The sequence below is a fragment of the Amblyraja radiata genome, chromosome 41 (assembly GCF_010909765.2).
Source record: "Amblyraja radiata isolate CabotCenter1 chromosome 41, sAmbRad1.1.pri, whole genome shotgun sequence".
NCBI classification, from domain to species: Eukaryota; Metazoa; Chordata; class Chondrichthyes; order Rajiformes; family Rajidae; genus Amblyraja; species Amblyraja radiata.
In genome coordinates, this window is record NC_045996.1 from 13,148,597 (window position 1) to 13,173,474 (window position 24,878).

Below are 24,878 nucleotides of genomic sequence, written 5' to 3' on the forward strand. Positions count from 1 at the left end.
CTGCAAGTCGCTCAAGAGTGGTTGCTGTTTTACAGGCTCCGTGGCTCGCGTGTGCTGTTGGTGGGGATGAAGGGTCTTGGAGCTGAAGTGGCCAAAAACCTCATTCTGGCCGGCGTCAAAGCACTGACCCTACTCGATCATCAACAGGTATTCTGGCAAAGTTTTTCACCTTCATGGTTGGGGATGATTTGGGTTGGTTCACAAGTGTTCAGCTAAGGTAGGGGTTCACTCGCACCACCTCCAGCCTCCGCTGCTCCAGGTGTGGACTCCTATGTATCGGTGAGACCAAGCGCAGGCTCGGCGATCGATTCGCAGAACACCTCCGCTCAGTCCGCCCAAACATACCTGATCTACCGGTTGCTAAACACTTTAACCCCCCCCCCCCCATTCACACAATAACCTTTCTGTCCTGGGCCTCCTCCACTGTCAGAGTGAGGCCCAGCGCAAATTGGAGGAACAGCACCTCATATTTCGTTTGGGAAGATTACACCCCAGCTGAATGAATATTGACTTCTCTAACTTCAAGTAACCCCTGCTTTTCCTCGCACTCCATCCCTCCCCCTTTCCTGTTCTCCGACTAGTCTTACAGTCCCTAATTACATTTTGTCTCTATTTGTTGTCATTTTCTCCTAGCTAACAATGATCTATTCTACATTTTCCTCAATCCCCATTTCTTTAATGTCTTGTTTTCACACCTTACCCATCCTTATCTCTGTGTCTCCCTCTCCCTGAATTCCCAACCCAAAACATCACCCTTTCCTTCTATCCAGAGATGCTGCCTTACATTAGAGGACCCTGTGCTGTTGATGGATTCGGCAGTGTGGAGCTCCTGGCCTGGTGTAATGCCTGGTACCCAGGCTGTCTTTCCCGCTCCCCTGCACTCAGCCTGAAGAAGGGTCCTGTCCCAAAGTGTCACCTGTCCATGTTCTCCAGGTATGTGTAGGAAGGAACTGCAGATGCTAGTTTAAACTGAGGACAGACACAAAATGCTGGAGTAACTTAGCGGGTCAGACAGCCTCTCTGGAGAAATGGAATAGGTGACATTTTGGGTCGAGACCCTTCTTCTCCAGGGATGCTGCCTGAGCTGCTGAGTTACTCCAGCACTTTGTGTCTTTCTTTGGTTTAAACCACATCTGCAGTTCCATATTACTGCTTGCAGTGCCCGAGACTCGGGCGTTTGTACATTCTCCCCGTGATCTGCGCAGGTTTTCTCTGGGATCTCTGGTTTCCTCCAAAGACCTACAGGTTTGTAGGCTAATTGGCTTGGTATAATTGTAAATTGTGTTCAGTGTGTGTAGTTTAGTGCTAGTGTGCGGGGATCACTGGTCAGAGCGGACTCAGTGGGCCGAAGGGCCTGTTTCTGCGCTGTATCTCTAAACTAAACTAAATGGAGTGCTAGCCTATAGCTCAGATCCTCAAGTCGTGGCAACATGTTCGGCAAGCGAAACAAATTGACGCCTTTCAAATGATTTTCCTCATTTAACAAACTCATGTCGACTGCAGGCTACCCCAGACGATGCAAGATCTCAGTTCCTCATCCCTACTGGTTCTTCGGGAAAAAATCGGGCGGAAGCGTCGCTGGAACGTGCCCAGAACCTGAACCCGATGGTGGAGGTGAAAGTCGACACGGAGAACATCAAAGACAAGCCCCAGGAGTTCCTCACCCAGTACGATGCTGTGAGTATCCTTTGGTCTTCTGTGTGCACAAGGACCATAGCTTGTTCCAGTTCATTTCTGTTAGACTTTACAGTTAAAGCGTACAGTCATAAACCTTGGGCGGCACTGTGGCCCAGTGATAGAGCTGCTGCCTCACAGCGGGATTGAATCTTGACCTCAGGTGCTTTAAGGGCTTGTCCCACCAGGTGATTTGTTTTAGGTGACTGCCGGCGACTACGACAATGGAAGTCAGCACCGCCGATAACCTACATCATTCTGGCAACAACGTACGACAGCACCTTCGTCAGGAGAAGACAAGCCCACGGTCTCCGACTGTCGCCAAAAAGTTTTGAACATTTTAAAATCCAGCGGCAAACAGAAAAACGCTACGACTCTTTGGTCGACTGAGGAGACGACTCACGACCGTACAGGCGACACCCCGGCGACCATGTGATGATAGCATAGTCGCCCAAAAAATCGCCTCAGTGGGACAGGCCCTTTAGTTTAGTTGGGAATACAGCATGGAACCAGGCCCTTCGGCCCACTGAGTCGTAGCACACCATCCTACACACGAGGGACAAATTACATTTATACCAAGCCAATTAGCCTACAAACCCGGAGTGTGAGAGGGTACCGGAAATCCTGGAGAAATCCCGCTCAGGACATGGGGAGAACGTGCAAACACCGTACAGACAGCAGTCGTAGTCAGGATCGTACCCAGTCTGTACGCACTTTGCACATTCTCACCATGACTGCATGGGTTTATCTCAAAGACCTGTGTGTTCCTCAACTCTGGTCAAGAAGGCTCACCAGCGTCTCTTCTTCCTGAGGAGACTAAAGAAGGTCCACCTGTCTCCTCAGATTCTGGTGAACTTCTACCGCTGCACCATCGAGAGCATCCTTACCAACTGTATCACAGTATGGTATGGCAACTGCTCTGTCTCCGACCGGAAAGCACTGCAGAGGGTGGTGAAAATTGCTCAACGCATCACCGGTTCCTCGCTCCCCTCCATTGAGTCTGTCCAAAGCAAGCGATGTCTGCGAAGGGCGCTCAGCATTGCCAAGGACTGCTCTCACCTCAACCATAGACTGTTTACCCCCCTACCATCCGGGAGGCGCTACAGGTCTCTCCGTTGCCGGACCAGCAGGTCCAGGAACAGCTTCTTCCCTGCGGCTGTCACCCTACTCAACACTGTACCTCGGTGACTGCCAATCACCCCCCCCCCCCGGACACTCCTCCCACAGGAAAAAAATAATTGCACTACTATGACTATATGCACGTAAATATATTTATTTATTGCTCATATTCTATGTCACTCTTCTAGGGACATGCTAACTGCATTTCGTTGTCTCTGTACTGTACACTGCACAATGACATCTGAATCTGGGGTTTGTAGGTTAATTGGCCTCTGTAATAATAATAATAATAATAATAATTTTATTTATAGAGCACTTTAAAAACAAACATAGTTGCAACAAAGTGCTGTACATCACTAATCATTGACAAAAAAAGTTAATACACACCAATAATAACAGTTAAAAGATGGAGTAAGTAAAGATATTCAAAATAAAGAAATATTAAAAACACTACAAGCAGGAGCAAAGTCTCATGCATGGTCAAAAGCCAGGGAGTATAGAAGGTACACAAAATTGCTGGGGAAACTCAGCGGGTGCAGCAGCATCTATGGAGCGAAGGAAATAGGCGACGTTTCGGGCCGAAACCCTTCTTCAGACTCGCCAGGGAGTATAGATGTGTTTTAATACTGGATTTGAAGATGGACAGTGAGGGGGCCTGTCTGACGTGCAACGGCAGAGCGTTCCAGAATGCCGGAGCAGCAACAGAGAAGGCTCTATCCCCTCTGAGCTTCCGCTTAGACCTCGGTACCTCCAGGAGCAGCTGATCAGCTGACCTGAGGGACCGGGCAGGAGCGTATGGGTGGAGCAGCTCAGAGAGGTAAGGTGGGACGAATTGTTCTTGGTGTGTGGGGAGTGGATGCAAAAGTAGGATAACATAGAACTAGTGCGAACGGGTGATGGATGGTCGGTGGGCCGAAGGGCCTGTTTCCATTCAGTATCTTTAAATTGTTGGCTGGGGATGAGGAACGTACTCTGAAGTACGTGCCGAGTGCACAGTGCCAATGTTGAAGGAGCAAGTTCAGATGGTGTCTCACTTTCGATGGGTTTCTCCTGCAATCTGCTTGTTGATGCAGGACTTGCATGGCACCCACGCAAGGCTAGCAAAGTGCCACAATTCTCTAGTGACACTAGGTGGCAGAAGTGAACTTCACATAGCGACACTGGTTCTGCAGATTGCAATCTCTGCCATGACCAAATCATAAGTTCATAAATCATAAGTGATAGGAGCAGAATTAGACCATTTTGTCCGTCAAGTCTACTCCACCATTCAATCATGCCTGATCTCTATCTTTCCCTCTGAACCCCATTCTCCTGTCTCCCCCCCCCATAACCCCTGACACCCGTATTAATCAGGAATCCATCTCTCTCTGCCATCAAAATATCCATTGGCTTGGCCCCCACAGCCTTCTGTGGCAATGAGTTCCACAGATTCACCACCCTCTGACTGATCAAAGTCTGAAGTAGATTGAACAAAATGTAAACCACACAAGCTTCTTGCCTAGAGTAGGGGAATTGAGAAGCAGAGTACATAGCATTTGATCCTGACTACGGGTGCTGTCTGTATAGAGTTTGTATGTTCTCCCCGTGACCTGCGTGGCTTTTCTCCAGGTGCTCCGGTTTCCTCCCACACTCCAAAGACGTGCAGGTTTGTAGGTTATTTGGCTTTGATAAAAATTGTAAATTGTCCCCAGTGTGTGGTATAGTGCTAGTGTACGCGGATCACTGGTCGGCACGGACTCGGTGGGCCGAAGGGCCTGTTTCCGCATTGTATCTCCAAACTAAAACTTAACTTAAAGTCTATTCTGGAAATAATGGTACAAACATTGGATGCTCCAATTTCAAGTAATACTCACCTCCATAATCTTTTTCCTCTGCACACCCCCCCCCCCCCCCCCATCCAGATGCACACACATTTCTCCTGCCATCTCCTATTTCCCGTCATCCTTCTCATTTCCCTTCCTGTGCATGCACCTCTTTCATCCCGAGTCCCGTCTTTCCCTTTTATCCCCCTTTTTAATTCCCATCACCCTGCACTTTTTCATCCACATCCCTCCCTCTGGCTTTACCTTTCACTTCTCCTCTTTCTTATCTGACATCCTTTTCTCTTCACCTCTAGTCTTCATCACTTGATCCATCATTTTGTCAGGCTATGTCCCGCCCCGCCTCTATTTTCCAGCTTTCTCCCTTTCCCCTCCCCGCCTCCCCCCCCCCGCCCCCACCCAAGCCTATCAGTCTAAAAAAGAATCCCGAACTTAAAAAGTCATCCATTCATTTCCCTCCACAGATGCTGTCTAACCTGTTGAATTCATCCAGCACTTGGTGCTTTGCTCAAGATTCCAGCATCGGCAGTTCCTTGTGTCTTCAAAAGGCTAGGGATAGTTTATTTATTTTAGCCTGTGATGATGGTAGTTGCATGTCAAGTAAAGTGTACAGCTGGTGTTGACCATGTAGGGGTGGATCAGCATCAGAGACAAGGGTTCGATCCAGGTCTATGTGGATTCAAGATTCAGGGAAGCTTATTGTCATGTGTCCCAGATAGGACAATGACATTCTTGCTTTGCTTCAGCACAACAGAATATTGCTGGCATAAATAAATACAGAACAGATCAGTGTGTCCATAGACCATTGAATATATACATATATATATATATATATATATATATATATACACACACACACACATAAATAAGCATATAAAATGCAATAGGCTAATTAAAGTTCAGATTTTGTTTGAGTTGAGTTTAATAGTCTGATGGCTGTGGGGAAGTAGCTATTCCTGAACCTAGATGTACCAGATTTCAGGTTCCTGTGCCTCCTACCTGAAGGCAGCGGAGAGATGAGTGTGGGGCTAGGATGGTGTGGATCCTTGATGCTGCCAGCCTTTTTGAGGCAGCGACTGCGATAGATCCCCTCGATGGTAGGGAGGTCAGAGCCGGTGATGGACTGGGCAGTGGTCACAACCTTTTGCAGTCTTTTCCGCTCCTGGGCGTTCAAGTTGCCGAACCAAGCCACGATGCAACCGGTCAGCATGCTCTCTACTGCGCACCTGTAGAAGTTCGAGAGAGTCCTCCTTGATAAACCGACTCTCCAGTATGGAGAGGATGTTTCCACTAGTGGGAGAGTCTAGAGGTATCGCGGGGTGACGCCTGTATGGTCGTGAGTAGTTGCCCAAAGAGTCGTACCTTTTTCTGGTCGCTGCTGGATTTTCAACATGTTGAAAATTTTCGGTGACCTGCTGCGACTATGACGGGTGCCAGCAGTCGCCAAAAATCGCTTCAGTGGGACAGGCCCTTAAAACTAAAACTAAAATATCTATAAATATTTGTAACTGCAGAACCCTAACTTGAGGTTCTGTGGTATTTCAGATTGCAAGAGCATGGCTATAAAACTTATACCTTGCTCTGTGACTTGTTTTCCACTCTGCTGTGTCGCATGTCCCAAAATATTGGCACTCTTCCCATTGTGTGTTTTTTAAGATTTCCGACCATTGTGTAAACATTGCAGCTAAAGAAACAAACCATCTTGTCCCAGAAGTGATCAGAGATTGTTAGGTTTCCAATCGAAAGATTTCTGAAAACATTAACCCCTGTTTCCACCCTGCAGCTCTAAACTAAACCCAGAGTATCAAATCTAACTGTGAACCTTGTTTATATGCCGAACAACCAGAGGATGAACCTAGACCTGTTTGTATTTGATTCTTACCATGTAGCTATGTGGCCATGGATTTTTTGAAGGGTTGGCATTGGAATTAATATGGGTTTACTTTTGTGATGTGAACCAAGATACAGTGAAAAACTTTGTTTGCTATCCAGTCAAATCATTCTATAAACAAGTACAACAGGTAGTGCAAAGAGAAAAATGCTAGAGTGCCAAATATAGAGGTATAATGTTACAGTTAGAGAGGAAGTGCAGATGAAAAAAAGTAAGGGGTGCAATGAGGTGGGTTGGAAGATCGTGACTACACCCTTAACATGAAAGTTAAGCACCCGGAGAAAAGCCACATGGTCACAGGGAGAACATACAAACTCTATACAGACAGCACCCGTAGTCAGGATCAAATGCTATGTACTCTGTTTCTCAATGGGGAAGAAGCTGTTCCTGAATCTGGTGGAAAAACATTAAAGTGCTGGAGTAACTCAGCGGAGCAGGCAGCATCTCTGGAGAACATGGATAGGTGACTTTTCAAGAGAAGGGTCCCAACCCGAGACATCACCTATCCCTGTTCTCCAGTGATGCTGCCTGACCACTGAGTTATTCCAGCATTTAGTGTCTTTTCCTTGGTAAACCAGCATCTGCAGTTCCTAGGTAGACAAAAGTGCTGGAGAAACTCAGCAGGTGCAGCAGCATCTATGGAGCGAAGGAAATAGGCAACGTTTCTGGCCGAAACCCTTCCTCAGCCTCTCTGATCTGCAGTTCCTTGTTTCTACATTTTGCCCGAATCTGGTGGCAAGTGCTTTCAGGTTTTTGTACCTTCCACGTGATGGAAGAGAGGGGGAAGAAGTTGAGGCCTCTGTAAACTCCCCCCTTGTGAGAGATTTGAAGTTGGCTCGGAGTGCTGCTTTTCCAGTTTCATTGCAATCTAATTACTTAAATCGACCCAAACCAAAATGAAACAGAATTTTGTGAGCAACAGTAAGTTTCTTGGGAATAAAAAATGAAGATTAAAATGTGAAAACCAAGTCACATTAGGCTTGTAAAATGGTGCACAGTCTGAAGCTTTTAGTTTAATAACCAGTGGCACAAATGTTTACTGTTTTGACATTGTTTATCAGTGCTCTGTTCTCATTAACAGTGCATGGATGATTCGTTTGCTCAAATTGCGTGACTTCAGGTAGTATGATTAAAAAAAAAACAATAGCCCCCGGCAGTTTTGAGACTGGAATCTTATGCTTGAGTTGACTGTTTAGAAACTGCACACTTCACTCTTGGGGTTTAGCATTATCTAATCACCCTAATGTGAAGAATGTTTTGTATGTGCTCACACGTGTGAGCATACACGCGCTGAAATAGTGCTTGTGTTTTTTCTTCCTCTCTTCCTTGGTAACACAATCACCTTCTGCTCGTGACTCAGCACCAGCACACATCCATAAGGTCATAAGTGACAGGAGCAGAATTAGGCCATTCGGCCCATCAAGTCTACTCCACCATTCAATTATGGCTGATCTATCTCTACCTCCGAACCCCATTCTTCTGCCTTCTCCCCTTCTGTCAATAGAGGCAATCACTTGTCAATTCCAGTGGCTACCCGCTGGTGAACCGAGGTGCTAAGAGACATTGGGGTTTGATTACTGCAGGGAGGTTACATGGAAACAGCTTTTCTTTTGGAAACAAATTTTTTTCCCCAAGACATCTTTTTTTCTGCTTGTCAATTTTCCAAGTGACTTTAAAGTTATTCTCTAATTCCCGATCGAAATCGTATTATAACCACTTAGGTTCAAGCAATGCAAATAGTGTTCCATAATTAATCAACTGTGTTATGGAAACACTTATAATAGTAGAAACACCTTTTTTTCCCCTCGCTCCATAGATGCTGCTGCACCCGCTGAGTTTCTCCAGCACTTTTGTCTACAGTAGAAATACCTTGGCAGGCTTTGTTCACCCCCACCCCCCACCTCTTTTAGCTCTCTCCCCATACTACAAGCAGGCTAAAGAAGGGTCCCGACCTGAAACGTCACCAATCCATGATCTTCAAAGATGTTGCCTGACCTGCTGAATTACTCCAGTCTATTTTTGGACTGCTGTTCCTTGTGTTTTTCAGTAACTCTAATTAGATTGGTATTCAAGTGAGCCAGTATAATCTTGATGGTCTGAATGGCCTGTTCAACTGTGCTCAGTACAATGCACTGTAAAATACACTGCAGGTCCACCACCGATTTTCCAGCACCCTTAATTCCAGAGACTTGCTGGATTATCCGTTTTTCCAGACCAACAGAGGCCACGGCCTCCGAGTGGGGTCTAATGGTCCGCCTAGGTTGCGAGGGACCAAGATACTGGCCCGTAAAGTCAGCCTTGGAAATCAGCTGTGGGAACCAATCTGCCAGCTTGTTCCAGAGACCCGGACACACGGGGCAAATTTGACCCACTGATCAGCCGCGGAAGTCCCGGTGAGGTTGAGATCGGCCACTTTACCCGGCCCAGGCTCCTCATTTTCGGGGAACTTCCAAGGGGAGATTTCAGCGGTACTCGGGATTTTGTCTGCTAGAAAACCGGTGGTGGATCTGTACAATATTACTCTCCAGAGATGGTGCCTGTCCCCCGGAGTTACTCCAGCATTTTGTCTCTCTCTTTGATTTTAAACCAGCATCTGCAGTTCCTTCCAACACAGTTTCCAGAAATTAAGATGAAAAGATTTAGGGTGGCGTGGTGGAGCTGCTGCCTTACAGCACCAGAGACCCAGGTTCGATCCTGACAACGGGTGCTTGTCTGTGTGGAGTTTGTACATTCCCCCCCCCCGTGACCTGCGTGGGGTTTTTTCCGTGATCTCCGGTTTCCTCCCACACTCCAAAGACGTATAGGTTTGTAGGTTGTTTAAGAAGGAACTGCAGATGCTGGAAAATCGAAGGTACACAAAAATGCTGGAGAAACTCAGCGGGTGCAGCAGCATCTATGGAGTGAAGGAGATAGGCAACGTTTCGGGCCGAAACCCTTCTTTAGACTTAATTGGCTTGGTATAATTGATAATTGTCCCCAGAGTGTGGAGGATAGCGTTTATGTGTGGGGATTGCTGGTCGGTGCAGATTCTATGGGCTGAAGGGCCTGTTTACGTGCTGTATCTCTAAACTAAACTAAGTCTTGAGGCTGGTACACAAAATTGCTGGGGAAACTCAGCGGGTGCAGCAGCATCTATGGAGCGAAGGAAATAGGCGACGTTTCGGGCCGAAACCCTTCTTCAGACTGATGGGGGGTGGGGAAAGAAAGAAGGAAAAGGAGAGGAGGAGGAGGAGCCCGAGGGCGGGCGGATGGGAGGGTGGGAGGAGACAGCTAGAGGGTTAAGGAAGGGGAGGAGACAGCACGGGCTAGCCAAATTGGGAGAATTCAATGTTAATGCCATAAGGACACAAGGTCCCCAGACGGAATATGAGGTGCTGTTCCTCCAATTTCCGCTGTTGCTCACTCTGGCAATGGAGGAGACCCAGGACAGAGAGGTCGGATTGGGAATGGGAGGGGGAGTTGAAGTGCTGAGCCACCGGGAGGTCAGGTAGGTTATTGCGGACTGAGCGGAGGTGTTCGGCAAAACGATCGCCCAACCTACGCTTGGTCTCACCGATGTAAATCAGCTGACATCTAGAGCAGCGGATGCAGTAGATGAGGTTGGAGGAGATACAGGTGAACCTTTGTCGCACCTGGAACGACTGCTTGGGACCTTGAATGGAGTCGAGGGGGGAGGTGAAGGGACAGGTGTTGCATTTCTTGGGGTTGCAACGGAAAGGGCCGGGGGGGGGGGTGGTGCGGGAGGGAAGGGAAGAATTGACGAGGGAGTTGCGGAGGGAGCGGTCTTTGCGGAAGGCAGACATGGGGGGAGTGGTGGGGTCACGTTGGAGTTGGCGGAAATGGCGGAGGATTATGTGTTGTATTTGCCGGCTGGTGGGGTGAAAGGTGAGGACCAGAGGGACTCTGCCCTTGTTGCGGGGATGGGGAGAGAGAGCAGTGTTACGGGGTATGGATGAGACCCTGGTGTGAGCCTCATCTATGGTGGCGGAAGGGAATCCCCGTTCCCTGAAGAACGAGGACATTTCCGATGCCCTGGTATGAAATGTCTCATCCTGGGAACAGATGCGGCGTAGGCGGAGGAATTGGGAGTAGGGGATGGAGTCTTTACAGGGGGCAGGGTGGGTAGACGTGTAGTCCAGATAGCCATGTGAGTCAGTGGGTTTGTAATGTCTTGAGGCTTTTGGCTGTGACATTTTAACAAGGATCTTGCCAGGATACTGATTGATAGTTCTGTCCCCGAGCCCTCACCCCCACACAGTTGCAAACCTCGGAGCGGATTACCGAGTTCATAAAATGTGGGATGGTTTCCTCTAACAGCACGCCCCATCTGTTTCCTCATAAGTCTAGAAATGCTCACAACTCTCAGCAAGTCACAGAGTTCTTCAGATGTTATTTACCCTCCCCCGCACGCACCCAGTGTAGGTCCTTGTATTAAAAATAAAATGCCATTAGCAACCAAATGCATAACAATTCTACAAGCACAGATAGCCACAAAATGCTGGAGTAACTCAGCGGGACAGGCAGCATCTCTGGAGAGAAGGAATGGGTGATGTTTCAGATGGATCCGAAACATCACCCATCCCCTCTCTCCAGAGATGCTGCCTGTCCCGCTGAGTTACTCCAGCATTTTGTGGCTATCTTGGGTGTAAACCAGCATTTGTCGTTCCTTCCTATTACAAGCACAGATGCTCTGCCTACTTTCAACGTGCTTTCAAAGTGCCTTTATTAAAACGTTTTATTTTGCTTAAGTTAGCTGTGAATCTCTGGCTAAATGCAGAATTTAAAAAAAGTGCGGAAAAGAAAAAGTGATTGAACAAAGGTCATGAAAATGCAACATAAAGATCAGCTAACAGTAAAAAGGTCAAATTATCAAAAGACTATTAATGATACTTGGGTAAGTCCCTGAATCCCAACTGTTTTCACAGTATTCATTCATGCATGTAATAACCTTGGTGCTTTGTATATAGTGGAAGGTTTGGTTTATGTTTACTATTTCACATGTGCTGAGGTTGTGCGCAGTTAAGGGCTTTGTATTGCATGCTATCCAGTCAAATCAGGTATACCATGCAATAAATAGCATCAAATCAAACTCGAGTACAAGAGATAGAGCAAAGCAGGATACAGGCTGGATGCAGGAAGATTGTTCCCGATGTTGGGGAAGTCCAGAACAAGGGGTCACAGTTTAAGGATAAGGGGGAAATCTTAGGACCGAGATGAGAAACATAGAAACATAGAAAATAGGTGCAGGAGTAGGCCATTCGGCCCTTCGAGCCTGCACCGCCATTCGATATGATCATGGCTGATCATCCAACTCAGTATCCCGTACCTGCCTTCTCTCCATATCCCTTTAGCCACAAGGGCCACATCTAACTCCCTCTTAAATATAGCCAATGAACTGGCCTCAACTACCTTCTGTGGCAGAGAATTCCAGAGATTCACCACTCAAAAAAAATTCACACAGAGAGTGGTGAATCTCTGGAATTCTCTGCCACAGAAGGTAGTTGAGGCCAGTTCATTAGCTATATTTAAGAGGGAGTTAGATGTGACCATTGTGGCTAAAGGGATCTGGATAAAGGGGTATGGAGAGAAGGCAGGTACGGGATACTGAGTTGGATGATCAGACATGATCATATTGAATGGCGGTGCAGGCTCGAAGGGCTGAATGGCCTACTCCTGCACCTATTTTCTATGTTTCTATACAGAGTGCGAAATATAGTTCTCATCATTGCAGCGCATCAGTTATATAGACAATGTCCAATGTCATCAACGGGGTAGAGGTGAATCGAACAGTAACCTAGCTTATGGAAGATCCATTCAGTAGCTGTGGGTGATTAGGTGGCGCAGCGGTAGAGTTGCTGCCTTACAGCTCCAGAGACCCAGGTTTGATCCTGACTACAGGTGCTGCCTGTACGGAATTTGTACCTTCTCCCCATGACCCGCGTGGGTTTTCTCCTGGTGCTCCGGTTTCCTCCCACGCTACAAATACAATGTGAGCTGCCCAAGCGAAATATTTTGACTGTCCCGCTGAGTTACTCCAGCATTTTGTGTCTATCTTTGAAGCAGAAAATGTACTGGAGGAGTGCTGACAATTCCAGAATTTCACATAATTGAAAATTAGTTTGACCTGGTTGCAATTGAACTGTGATGGAGCGGGTCTGGTTTGTTCTCTGTTGCCGTTGCCCCTCCCTCCCCCTCTGCTCCTTGCGGACTGACTTTTAAAGCTTTTCGCTTGACCGGTCCTGAAAGGTCTAAGGCAATATTTCACGGCGTGACGCCTCCCTTGTTTCTGAAGTCGTGCATGGATAGGTTTGGAAATCCCCCTGTTCTGGCGGAGATGGGACTCGTACCAGATGTTGAATGTCAGATTTAAGGCAACTAGCTGATTATTCAGAAGCTAATGTCATCGGGATGTTAAAATCACTGGCACTGTGCTGTTTGAGCTTGATAGGAAGCAACAAGAGGGAAATCTGACACGAGAACACATGTCCCTTACACACAGTATCCCAGTTTTGAATTCTGTAGGAAGGAACTGCAGATGCTGCTTTAAACCAAAGATAGCCACAAAAAGCTGGAGTACCAGCATCTGCAGTCCTTTCTTAAACAAAGTCCGATCAATGATATTTTGGTTTCCAATGAGGTAGATAGTAGCTCAGTGTTTCAGAAGGAACTGCAGATGCTGGAAAATCGAAGGTACACAAAAAAGCTGGAGAAACTCAGCGGGTGCAGCAGCATCCATAGTAGCTCAGGACTGCTCTAGTTGGTGATGGGATGGTTCAGTTGCCTGATAACATCTGGGAAGGAACTGTCCCTGAATCTGGAGGTGTGCGTTTTCACACTTCTGTACCTCTTGCCTGATGGGCGAGGAGAGAAGAGGGAGTGACTGGGGCGAACCTGGTGCTTGATTATGCTGCTGGCCTTGCCGAGGCAGCGTGAAGTGTAGATGGAGTCAATCATGGTCTTGTGTGATGGTCCACGATTCTCTGCAATTTCTTGCGGGCTCGGATGGAGCTGTTCCCAAAACATGCTGTGATAAAATGCTCTCTAAAGCGCGTCTGTAGAAGTTGGTGAGAGTTGGAATGGCTGAAGCGTGTTACGCTGTGTCGAAGATGACACCTAGTAATATGATCCCCAGAACTGTATTCATGGGAACTCGTGTACCGCATTAGATTCATTCATTCATCATCGTTGAAACATTTGCGACGCAGTGGTGCCGGTCTCCAACGGGAACGATGATGGACGCACCACACATATCTGTCCTCCAGTTCCTGCGGACTTCCGCCGCTGGAAGTATAGGACGTGTGTGTGTGTGTGTGTGTGTGCTTTATCATCATTCCTTACAATGTTATGTACGACAGTGATCGCAACTTCTACGGAAGTGTTGATGACCGTTGGCTCACCCTTTGACAGGTCTTGTTTTTGGTCCTGCTGGGGGTCCACAGCCCCCTCCTCACCCGGCAAACCAGGTGGGGGAGACGGTTTAGTCGCCGACTATACGACCATGGAGCAGGTAGCACAGGATTACAGGGTCCCCTCCGACCTGACTGCATTAGACATCTTTTGTTAAACATAGAAACATAGACATAGAAACATAGAAATTAGGTGCAGGAGTAGGCCATTCAGCCCTTCGAGCCTGCACCGCCATTCAATATGATCATGGCTGATCATCCAACTCAGTATCCCGTACCTGCCTTCTCTCCATACCCCCTGATCCCTTTAGCCACAAGGGCCACATCTAACTCCCTCTTAAATATAGCCAATGAACTGGCCTCAACTACCTTCTGTGGCAGAGAATTCCACAGATTCACCACTCTCTGTGTGAAAAATGTTTTTCTCATCTCAGTCCTAAAAGATTTTCCCCTTCTCCCTAAACTGTGACCCCTTGTTCTGGACTTCCCCAACATCGGGAACAATCTTCCTGCATCTAGCCTGTCCAAATCTTTCTGCATCTAGCCTGTCCAAATCTTCCTGCATCTAGCCTGTCCAAATCCTCCTGCATCTAGCCTGTCCAAATCCTCCTGCATCTAGCCTGTCCAATCTTCCTGCATCTAGCCTGTCCAATCTTCCTGCATCTAGCCTGTCCAAATCTTCCTGCATCTAGCCTGTCCAAATCCTCCTGCATCTAGCCTGTCCAAATCCTCCTGCATCTAGCCTGTCCAAATCCTCCTGCATCTAGCCTATCCAATCTTCCTGCATCTAGCCTGTCCAATCTTCCTGCATCTAGCCTGTCCAAATCTTCCTGCATCTAGCCTGTCCAAATCCTCCTGCATTTGGCCTGTCCAAATCTTCCTGCATCTAGCCTGTCCAAATCCTCCTGCATCTAGCCTGTCCAATCTTCCTGCATCCAGCCTGTCCAAATCCTCCTGCATTTGGCCTGTCCAAATCCTCATGCATCTAGCCTGTCCAAATCCTCCTGCATCTAGCCTGTCCAATCTTCCTGCATCTAGCCTGTCCAAATCTTCCTGCATCTAGCCTGTCCAAATCTTCCTGCATCTAGCCTGTCCAAATCTTCCTGCATCTAGCCTACTCATTTTAAACCATTATTTTCGTTCTTCATTGTCTTTATCTCTTCTTTCTCTCTCTCACGCTTGCATGCACACTTCCAAATACATTTACCCTTTCACTTCCACCTACTAACCATGTGCAGACTCTCGATACCTCCTACCCACAACCCACGCATGCTCCCATTTTTATTTTGCAGACGCCAAAACTAGGTTCAGTGACTGTTATAATTAAGATGTGGTCGATTGCTAATCGGTCATGTTTATTCCCTCCTGCAGGTGTGTCTGACTTGTTGCCCCCGTGACGTGATGGTCCGAACTGATCACTTCTGCAGAACGCACAATATCAAATTCTTTGCTGGAGATATCTTTGGTTACCACGGTTACATGTTTGCTGATTTGGGAGAACACGAGTTTGTGGAGTAAGTTTCAAGGGTTGAACGGCTTATCCAGCATGTGCGTTAACATTAAAGACACAGAGTACTGGAGTAACTCAGCGGTCAGGCAGCATCTCTGTAGAAAGTTAAATAGAGCTCTAGGGGCTAGTGGAGTCAAGGGATATGGGGAGAAGGCAGGCACGGGTTATTGATCGGGGACGATCAGCCGTGAACAATGAATGGTGGTGCTGGCTCGAAGGGCCGAATGGCCCCCTCCTGCACTATTTTCTATGTTTCTATGTTAACATGGATAGGTGACGTTTTGGGTAGGGGTCCTTCTTCAGATTCGCCTGTATCTTCCTTTCCCTTAAAAAAGATACATAGTGCTGGAATAACTCAGGCATCTCCGGAGAACATGGATAGGTGACCTTTCGGGTCGGGACTTTCCTGGTGACCATTGGTGATGCTGCAGAATTACAGGCCTGTAAACACAAAAACACACTGATGAATACAAAATAATCAACAATACAAAATTTGATAAAGACCCAAAGCACTGGAGTCACTCAGTGGGTCAGGCAGCATCTCTGGAGACCATGAATTGGGGCCATTTCAGGTCAGGCAGCATCTCTGCAGAAGGTAGACAAAATGCTGGAGAAACTCAGCATGTGCGGCAGCATCTATGGAGCGAAGGAAATAGGCAACGTTTCGGGACGAAACCCAAAGGAAATAGGCAACGTTTCGGGTCGAAACCCAAAGGGTTTCGGGCCGAAACGTTGCCTATTTCCTTCGCTCCATAGATGCTGCTGCACCCGCTGAGTTTCTCCAGCATTTTTGTCTAGCTCATTCCATATGGCTATCACTCTTTGTGTAAAAAAAAAGTTACCCCTCAGGTTCCTATTAAATCTAATCGTCATCTTAAACGTATGTCCACTGGTTCTTTGGTTTCCCCTACTCTGGGTAAATGACTTTGTGCATCTAACTTATCTATTTCCACATGATCGTATACACCTCTATCCTTCTGCTCTCCAAGGAATAGAGTCCTAGCCTGCTCAACCTTTCCCGATAACTCAGGCCCTCCTGTCCTGGGCAACATGCTCGTAAGTCCTTTCTTCCTTTCCAACATCCTTCCTAAATCAGGGTGACCAAAACTGAACACAATGCTCTAAATATGGCCTCATCAATGCCTTCCTAAGTTGTAAACTTAAAGTTAAACTTAAACTTAACCGGCGCAGCCTTGTCGACTTCGGCAGCCGCGGGCTCCAGTTAGGAAGCGGCCGTTCGAGGTGGCCCAGCCGCTGAGAGGATTCTCCCGACGCCGGGGCAAGACCACCCGGTGAGAACGGCCAGGAGCATCGGGCCTCCGTGGAGGCAATTGCGGTGGCCTCAATAGGCCTGACTTTGGGGTGGGGACTGGACATTGTGCCTTCCTCCACAGTGCTACCCACTGTGGGGGGATGATTTTTTTGGTCTAATTGTAGTCCTGTAGGTCTGTGTCCAAGATGGCTGCCGTGAAGGGAGAGTGGACGCTGGCGCGCTTTGGCTGCCGCTGCTCTCTCTTCACACTGTGTTTTTGATTTTCTGTTTTTGGATTGAATTCTGTTTTTAATTTGTGTCTCTGTGATGTCTTTATTACTTGTTATATTCCGATTATATGTTTTTATTCCGATTACTATGTAAGGTGTCCTTGAGATGTCTGAAAGGCGCCCATTAAATAAAATTTATTATTATTATTATTAAGAGCAGAATTAGGCCATTCGGCCCATCAAGTCTACTCCGCCATTCAATCATGGCTGATCTATCTTTCCCTCTCAACTCCATTCTCCTGCCTTGTACAACTGTGGTATGACCTCCACGAAATTTCGTTCAGACTGAAAGGTCTGAATGACAATAAAGGAAATTCAATTCAATTCACTTCACACAATGCCACACTGATTTTGAACACCAAAGCAGTAAATGTCTGGGAGATAGTGGAATTACATTACTGTGGTAAAGGGTTGAAGCTGTCACATATAACATCATTTTAATCTGTAATTACATTTCCAGAGAGAAGCAAAAGGTGGTCAAAGTTGGAACAGGTGATGAAGACGGACCTAAAACTAAAAAAGTCAAGATTGATCCAAATGAAACCACAATGATCAAAAAGGTATGTAAACTAATCGTCTGGTTTTGGTTTTAGTTTTTTAGTTTTAGAGATACAGCGCGGAAACAGGCCCTTCGGCCCACCAGGTCCGCGCCGACCAGCGATCCCCGCACTATCCTACACCCACTAGAGTCAACTTTTACATTTACCAAGCCAATTAACCTACAAACCTGTACGTCTTTGGAGGGTGGGATGAAACCGAAGATCTCGGAGAAAACCCACGCAGGTCACGGGGAGAACGTATAAACGCCTTACAGACAGCACCCGTAGTCGGGATCGAACTCAGATCTCTGGTGCTGTAAGGCAGCAACTCTACCACTGTGACCGCCCTAAAGGTTGTGCGAGGAAACCGCAGAAAACCCGCGCGGTCACGGGGAGAACGTGCAATCTGAGGAAAGACATTCTTGCCATAGAGGGAGTACAGAGAAGGTTGACCAGACTGATTCCTGGGATGTCAGGACTTTCATACGAAGAAAGACTGGATAGACTCGGTTTGTACTCGCTAGAATTTAGAAGATTGAGGGGGGATCTTATAGAAACTTACAACATTCTTAAGGGGTTGGACAGGCTAGATGCAGGAAGATTGTTCCCGATGTTGGGGAAATCCAGAACAAGGGGTCACACAGTTTAAGGATAAGGGGGAAATCTTTCAGGACCGAGATGAGGAAAACATTTTTCACACAGAGAGTGGTGAATCTGTGGAATTCTCTGCCACAGAAGGTAGTTGAGGCCACAGTTCATTGGCTATATTTAAGAGGGAGTTAGATGTGGCCCTTGTGGCTAAAGAGATCAGGGGGTATGGAGAGAAGGCAGGTACAGGATACTGAGTTGGATGATCAGCCATGATCATATTGAATGGCGGTGCAGGCTCGAAGGGCCGAATGGCCTACTCCTGCACCTATTTTCTATGTTTCTAAACGGGTCAAACTGGGGTTGCAGCATTTCTTTGAGGAGGCACGCAAGCATTCTTGGAAAGTTTCCTTTGCCCTCTCGGTGATCTCTCTCCGTGATGGAGCTGGGGGAAAGAGTCTGTCTGTGTGAGGTGCCCGGTGTCGGGCGTGTGAGGACAAGGCTGGGCACTGGAACGCGCTGAGTGTGGCTGTGGACTCGCTGCACTCGGCATCCAATTACACTCTCCACACATCAGGTGGAGCAGGAGACCGAGGGCTGGATCCAACTCGGCCAACAGATGGCAGCTCTGCTTTACAGTTCTGCCTGCTTGCAGACAGAATTCACATTTTTACAATTCAATTATTATACATAATGTTTTTCTGGATCTGACCCACAAAGGTTGAAAACAGAGCTGCCTGTTTACCAAGTACTTACTGTAATCTTTCAGTGGATGCTGATTAGATTTGTACCTGACTGACACAAATGAGTGCAGAAGCGGTAGGGAGTGAGCAGTGATTGTGTTCAGCTGCCTTGTTTGGAGGTCTTGCTGATATTTCTAGTCTGCTACGACCTTCCGATCTAGAGAACAGTCCTAAACGACTATCTACCTCTTTGGTGACCCTCGGACTATCCTTGAACGGACTTTGCTGGCTTTACCTTGCACTAAATGTTATTCCCTTATCATGTATCTATGCCTGATTGTAATCATGTTTTGTCTTTCTGCTGACTGGATAGCACGCAACAAAAAGCTTTTCCTTGTACAAGTGACAATAAACTAAACTGATGCTGAACTGAGATGCAGTTTGGTTTAGAGATACAGCACGGAAACAGGCCCTTCGGCCCACCTAGTCCCCGCCGATCAGCAATCCCCGCACACTGATGCTATCCTACTCACACTGGGGACAATTTGCAATTATACCGAAGCCAATTCACTTACAGACCCGTACGTCTTTGGGGTGTGGATGGAAACCGGAGCACCCGGGGAAAACCCACGCATCCCATTTTTGCATCCTACACACTAGGGGGTAGTTTGCAGAAGTCAATTAACCTATAAAATTGCACATGTTAGATATGCGGGTGGAAACCGGAGCACCTGGAGAAACCCACGCAGTCACGGGGGAGCACGTACAAACTCCGCACAGACAAGCACCCGTAGTCAGGATGGAACCCGGGAGTTTGGCGCTGTAAGGCAGCAACTCTACCAGTGCACCAGCGTGCCACTCCAGTTGCTCAGAAGATGCCATCGTGGGTGTACTTCTGGCTGATTGCCACCTTTTCCTCACCATCAGAATATTAGCGTCTGGCCTCAGTTGTCGCCTGGAGGGTGCTATTAATGTTTGGCATTCAGAAACTTCTGCATTATAAAGTGATTGATGGGGATAATCCCACTGACATGTTTGAAGAGGTTTCGGATTCTTGCTCTCATTAGGTACGGTGTCTCTTTTCCAATGAGGAGGAAAAGCTGAAAAATGATCCGACGGCGGACTGCAACATCATGAAGTATTTGCGTAGGATGGACAGGGAGAAAGTGCTAGTGTACGGGTTAGAGCGTGATCAAGGTATTCGGCAAGAAATCCAAGAAGGAATTCTTGACAAAAATGACTTATGCAAAGAGTGGTGAGAATGTGGAACTCGCTCCAGCAGAGAGTGACTGAAGCAGGTGAGGGCTGGCTGGGCAAGCAACTGGGGGAAAAGCACTTGACAGAGAAAGGCATGGAGAGTTTTCTCAAGAGATACTGCGTGGAAACGGGTCCTTCGGCCCACCGAGTCCGCACCAAACAGCGATCCCCGCATACTAACACTATCCTGCACAATTTACAATGATGCCAAGCCTATTAACCTACAAACCTGCACGTCTTTGGAGTGTGGGAGGAAACCGGAGCACCCGGAGAAAACCCACGCAGGTCACGGGGAGAACGTACAAACTCCGCACAGACAGCACTCGTAGTCAGGATCGAACCCGGGTCTCTGGCGCTGTTAGGCAGCAACTCTACCCCTGCACCACCGTGCCGCCTTATTTAGATAGATTGTGGTATGAAAAGTTTGGAGGGGGCTCAAGTGGACCACATGTGGCAAAATGGGCTATTTGGGTGTGAGGGGGGCCTGTTTCAATTCATACGCCACTATTTTCGATGGATAGGAAAGGTTTAGAGGAATATATATGAAATGCAGGCAAATGGGACTAACTCAGATGACTACTTTGTTGGCATAGATGAGTTGGGCTGAAGGGCCTGGTTCCTACAGTATGAATGCATGACTTGACTTGACTCTATCTCCTGGTTCTTAAATAAATGTGAATTAAATGGTAACGGGTTGCATGGTACGTGTAGGTAGCTCCCTTCATTGGTGTTTCGTTGAGTTCAGCCCACAACACCTGGCTCGAAGGGCCGAATGACCTCCTCCTGCACCTATTTTCTATGTTTCTACCTCGGGAATGGCTCAACAGTTAGTTCTTGCATCCCAGAACCACCTCCCCCATTAAATGGTGGCCGACTAGGAAAAGGGGAGATGCAGCGAGACCTGGGTGTCATGGTACACCAGTCATTGAAAGTGGGCATGCAGGTGCAGCAGGCAGTGAAGAAAGCGAATGGTATGTTAGCTTTCATAGCAAAAGGATTTGAGTATAGGAGCAGGGAGGTTCTACTGCAGTTGTACAGGGTCTTGGTGAGACCACACCTGGAGTATTGCGTACAGTTTTGGTCTCCAAATCTGAGGAAGGACATTATTGCCATAGAGGGAGTGCAGAGAAGGTTCACCAGACTGATTCCTGGGATGTCAGGACTGTCTTATGAAGAAAGACTGGATAGACTTGGTTTATACTCTCTAGAATTTAGGAGATTGAGAGGGGATCTTATAGAAACTTACAAAATTCTTAAGGGGTTGGACAGGCTAGATGCAGGAAGATTGCTCCCGATGTTGGGGAAGTCCAGGACAAGGGGTCACAGCTTAAGGATAAGGGGGAAATCCTTTAAAACCGAGATGAGAAGAACTTTTTTCACACAGAGAGTGGTGAATATCTGGAACTCCCTGCCACAGAGGGTAGTCGAGGCCAGTTCATTGGCTATATTTAAGAGGGAGTTAGATGTGGCCCTTGTGGCTAAGGGGATCAGAGGGTATGGAGAGAAGGCAGGTACGGGATACTGAGTTGGATGATCAGCCATGATCATATTGAATGGCGGTGCAGGCTCGAAGGGCCGAATGGCCTACTCCTGCACCTAATTTCTATGTTAAATGCATGTTCATCATCAGCATCTGTGGCGGGATTTGAAAGGAGGTATTTTACGACTCGTCCATTCACAGAATCCATGCATCGTTGTACACCATTATACATCTAATCTGTGTGGGCGCATCTCATCCTTGTGAACATGGTCGTACTCCTTGCATTATGGCTTACAGTGGTGTTATGGGTGTTCCAATGGTCCCAAAGCTGACTGAGCTAAGTGTAAAACATCTGACAGCATCTATCTGTTGGGAAACACATTTTTATGGGGCGTTTTGGACAGGGCCTTTGACATATTGCTGAAGCCACAAGTTTGCCTTGTGGTTGGTAAGACAAGCCACTGCAAAATATCTTAAATTGCAAAATTATTCTCAAAAGCTCCTCGCAACTTTAGGAAGAGATCGCGGTAGAAATACCAGATGGAAGATAACGTCATCTTTTAGTGCGTCGGAGGGAACTGCAGATGCTGGTTTAAACCGAAGGTAGACACAAAATCTGGAGTAACTCAGACTCAAAGAAGGGTCTCGACCCGAAACGTCACCTATTCCTCTTCTCCAGAGATGCTGCCTGACCCGCTGAGTTACTCCAGCATTTAGTGTCTATGTTATCCCGTAAAGCAGGTTGTTAATGACTGAGGTACCAGACATCTGTGTTACGGGCATTGTAGTACATTGTGGCACTCAATGCTAATGTATTGGGGGGGAATCCCATTCCTTTGTGTATTATGCGAGGTTAATGGTATCCAAGGAATCTGCTGTCTTTTGTCAGCATGTTCAGAGGCCACTGTGGAATTCCCCTACTGTGCTGAACCCACCCCCACCCCCCACCCCCCTCCTCAACTCTTCCTTGATTAACAGCAGCTAAATGCAGTGTTGTTAGAGCTCGGATGTGAGGGTGCATAAATCTGTCAAGTAGTGAAGAGTTTCTGCTTCCTCAGATCAAAGCAGACGCTGCTGAGGAAATGTGGAATGGTTCATTATCATCGTCTGCTGTGATCTGACGTTTTCACACCATGCTTCTGCTTCTACTTTTGTGTGGCGTGCACAGCCTAAAGTTGTTGGACAACTTGTTCTATTTGACCTTCCGTTTGTGCACGTCGAGTTGATTGCATTAATCGAAGCAGGGCGGACCACGTGAAGGTTTGCAATCTTCCACCCCACACCATACCCCTGCATGTCTCTAGACTCCCTCTCCCCTGACTCTCGGTCTGAAACAGGGTCCCGACCAGAAACGTCACCCATTCCTTCTCTCCAGAGATGCTGCCTGTCCCGCTGAGTTACTCCAGCATTTTGCATCTATCTTCCACCCATCACTTGCCCAGGATAGACCCAAAATGTTGGAGTAACTCAGCGGGCCAAGCAGCATCTCTGGAGAAAAGGAATAGGTGACGTTTCGGGTCGAGACCCCACTTGCTAGGGTCTGAATAGCTAGAAATGCTGCCTGTCCCGCCGAGTTACTCCATCTGCAGTTCCTTCCTACACACTCAGTCCCAAAACCCTTTCAATGATTCAGTGTCTTGGCCCTGACCTGGAGCTTCAGGAACCGCGCATTGATGCCTTGTTCATTTTGAATTAATATTGTTGATTCATCACCCTCGAATGACCTCTCTACAAACTTTAAAGCAAACACACACTCTACCTTTGCTTGAGGCTATTGCCTTCTTGTGGGTTACAGTTCAAAGAACGGCAAGGCTTCTGGTGACTAAATTCTGCTTTGACTGTTTAGTCAATGAATCTACTCTGGTGCTGTAGAGATGTCTTTCTGCAATTAAGCTCACTAATTCCCATTTGAAATTAAATGCCATTGCTACTGGTGTAATACTGAATGGCTTGTAGCACATTTAGAGTCACAGAGTGAAACAGTGTGGCCCTTCAGCCCAACTAGCCCACACCGGCCAACATGTCCCAGCTACACTGGTCCCACCTGCCAGCGTTTGGCCCACATCCCTCCAAACCTGTTTAAGAAGGAACTGCAGATGCTGGAAAATCGAAGGTAAACAAAAGTGCTGGAGAAACTCAGCGGGTGCAGCAGCATCTATGGAGCGAAGGAAATAGGCATCGTTTCGGGACGAAACGTTGCCTATTTCCTTCGCTCCATAGATGCTGTTGCACCCGCTGAGTTTCTCCAGCACTTTTGTTCCCTCCAAACCTGTCCTATCCATGTACCTATCTAACTGTTCCTTAAATGTTGGGATAGTCCCAGCCTCAACTACCTCCTCTGGCAGCTCGTTCCATACACCCACCACCCTTTATGTCAAAAAATTATCTCTCAGATTCCTATTCAATCTTTTCCCCTTCACCTTAAACTTATGTCCTCTGGTCCTCGATTCACCCACTCTGGGCAAGAGACTCTGTGCATCTACCCGATCTATTCCTCTCATGATTTTATACCATCATTTCTCCGGGATTGTTCCAAAGGGTTTTAAATTTAATTTAATTTAATTTTCAATTTTAATTTAGTGATATGTCATGGAACCAGGTCGTTCAGCCCACCAGGTCCATTGTAAATGAAGGTGCCTCGTGGCATTGAATGGCATTCAATTCTAATGTATTTGGAATGGTCCATTCTAGAAACATAGAAACATAGAAAATAGGTGCAGGAGTAGGCCATTCGGCCCTTCGAGCCTGCACCGCCATTCAATATGATCATGGCTGATCATCCAACTCAGTATCCTGTACCTGCCTTCTCTCCATACCCCCTGATCCCTTTAGCCACAAGGGCCGCATCTAACTCCCTCTTAAATATAGCCAATGAACTGTGGCCTCAACTACCTTCTGTGGCAGAGTATTCCAGAGATTCACCACTCTCTGTGTGAAAAATGTTTTCCTCATCTCGGTGCTAAAAGATTTCCCCCTTATCCTTAAACTGTGACCCCTTGTTCTGGACTTCCCCAACATCGGGAACAATCTTCCTGCATCCAGCCTGTCCAACCCCTTAAGAATGTTGTAAGTTTCTATAAGATCCCCCCTCAATCTTCTAAATTCTAGCGAGTACAATCTCTGCATATCCATATGCCCATCTAAAAGCCTCTTCGATGCCAGTATCGTATCTGCATTCACCACCACTCCTGGCAGCATGTTCCTAGCACCTACCACTCTTTGGGTAAAAAAAAAAACTTGCCACGCACATCTTTAAACTTTCTTTCTTAGATTAGTTTAGTTTAGACCAGTGGTTCCCAACCTTTTTTAGCTCATGGCCCCCTTGGGATCTTTTAATTTTTCTGTGGCCCCCCCCCTTCCCCTGACATT

The 24,878-nt window shown here is 47.2% G+C and overlaps 1 protein-coding gene across 4 annotated transcripts in view; it reads left to right on the forward strand.

Moving 5' to 3' along the window:
- sae1 (SUMO1 activating enzyme subunit 1) overlaps positions 1–24,878 on the forward strand; it is a 70,113-nt gene that overhangs the window by 1,424 nt on the left and 43,811 nt on the right. For all 4 annotated transcript variants that reach the window (XR_004410356.1, XM_033014589.1, XM_033014586.1 and 1 more), the window contains exons 2-5: positions 36–147; positions 1,504–1,677; positions 15,282–15,424; positions 17,423–17,522. Coding sequence is in view for 3 of the 4 variants with exons in the window: in XM_033014589.1 (XP_032870480.1) it covers positions 36–147; positions 1,504–1,677; positions 15,282–15,424; positions 17,423–17,522 (529 nt within the window). In the remaining variant the exon portion in view is untranslated. The remainder of the gene's footprint in view (positions 1–35; positions 148–1,503; positions 1,678–15,281; positions 15,425–17,422; positions 17,523–24,878) is intronic.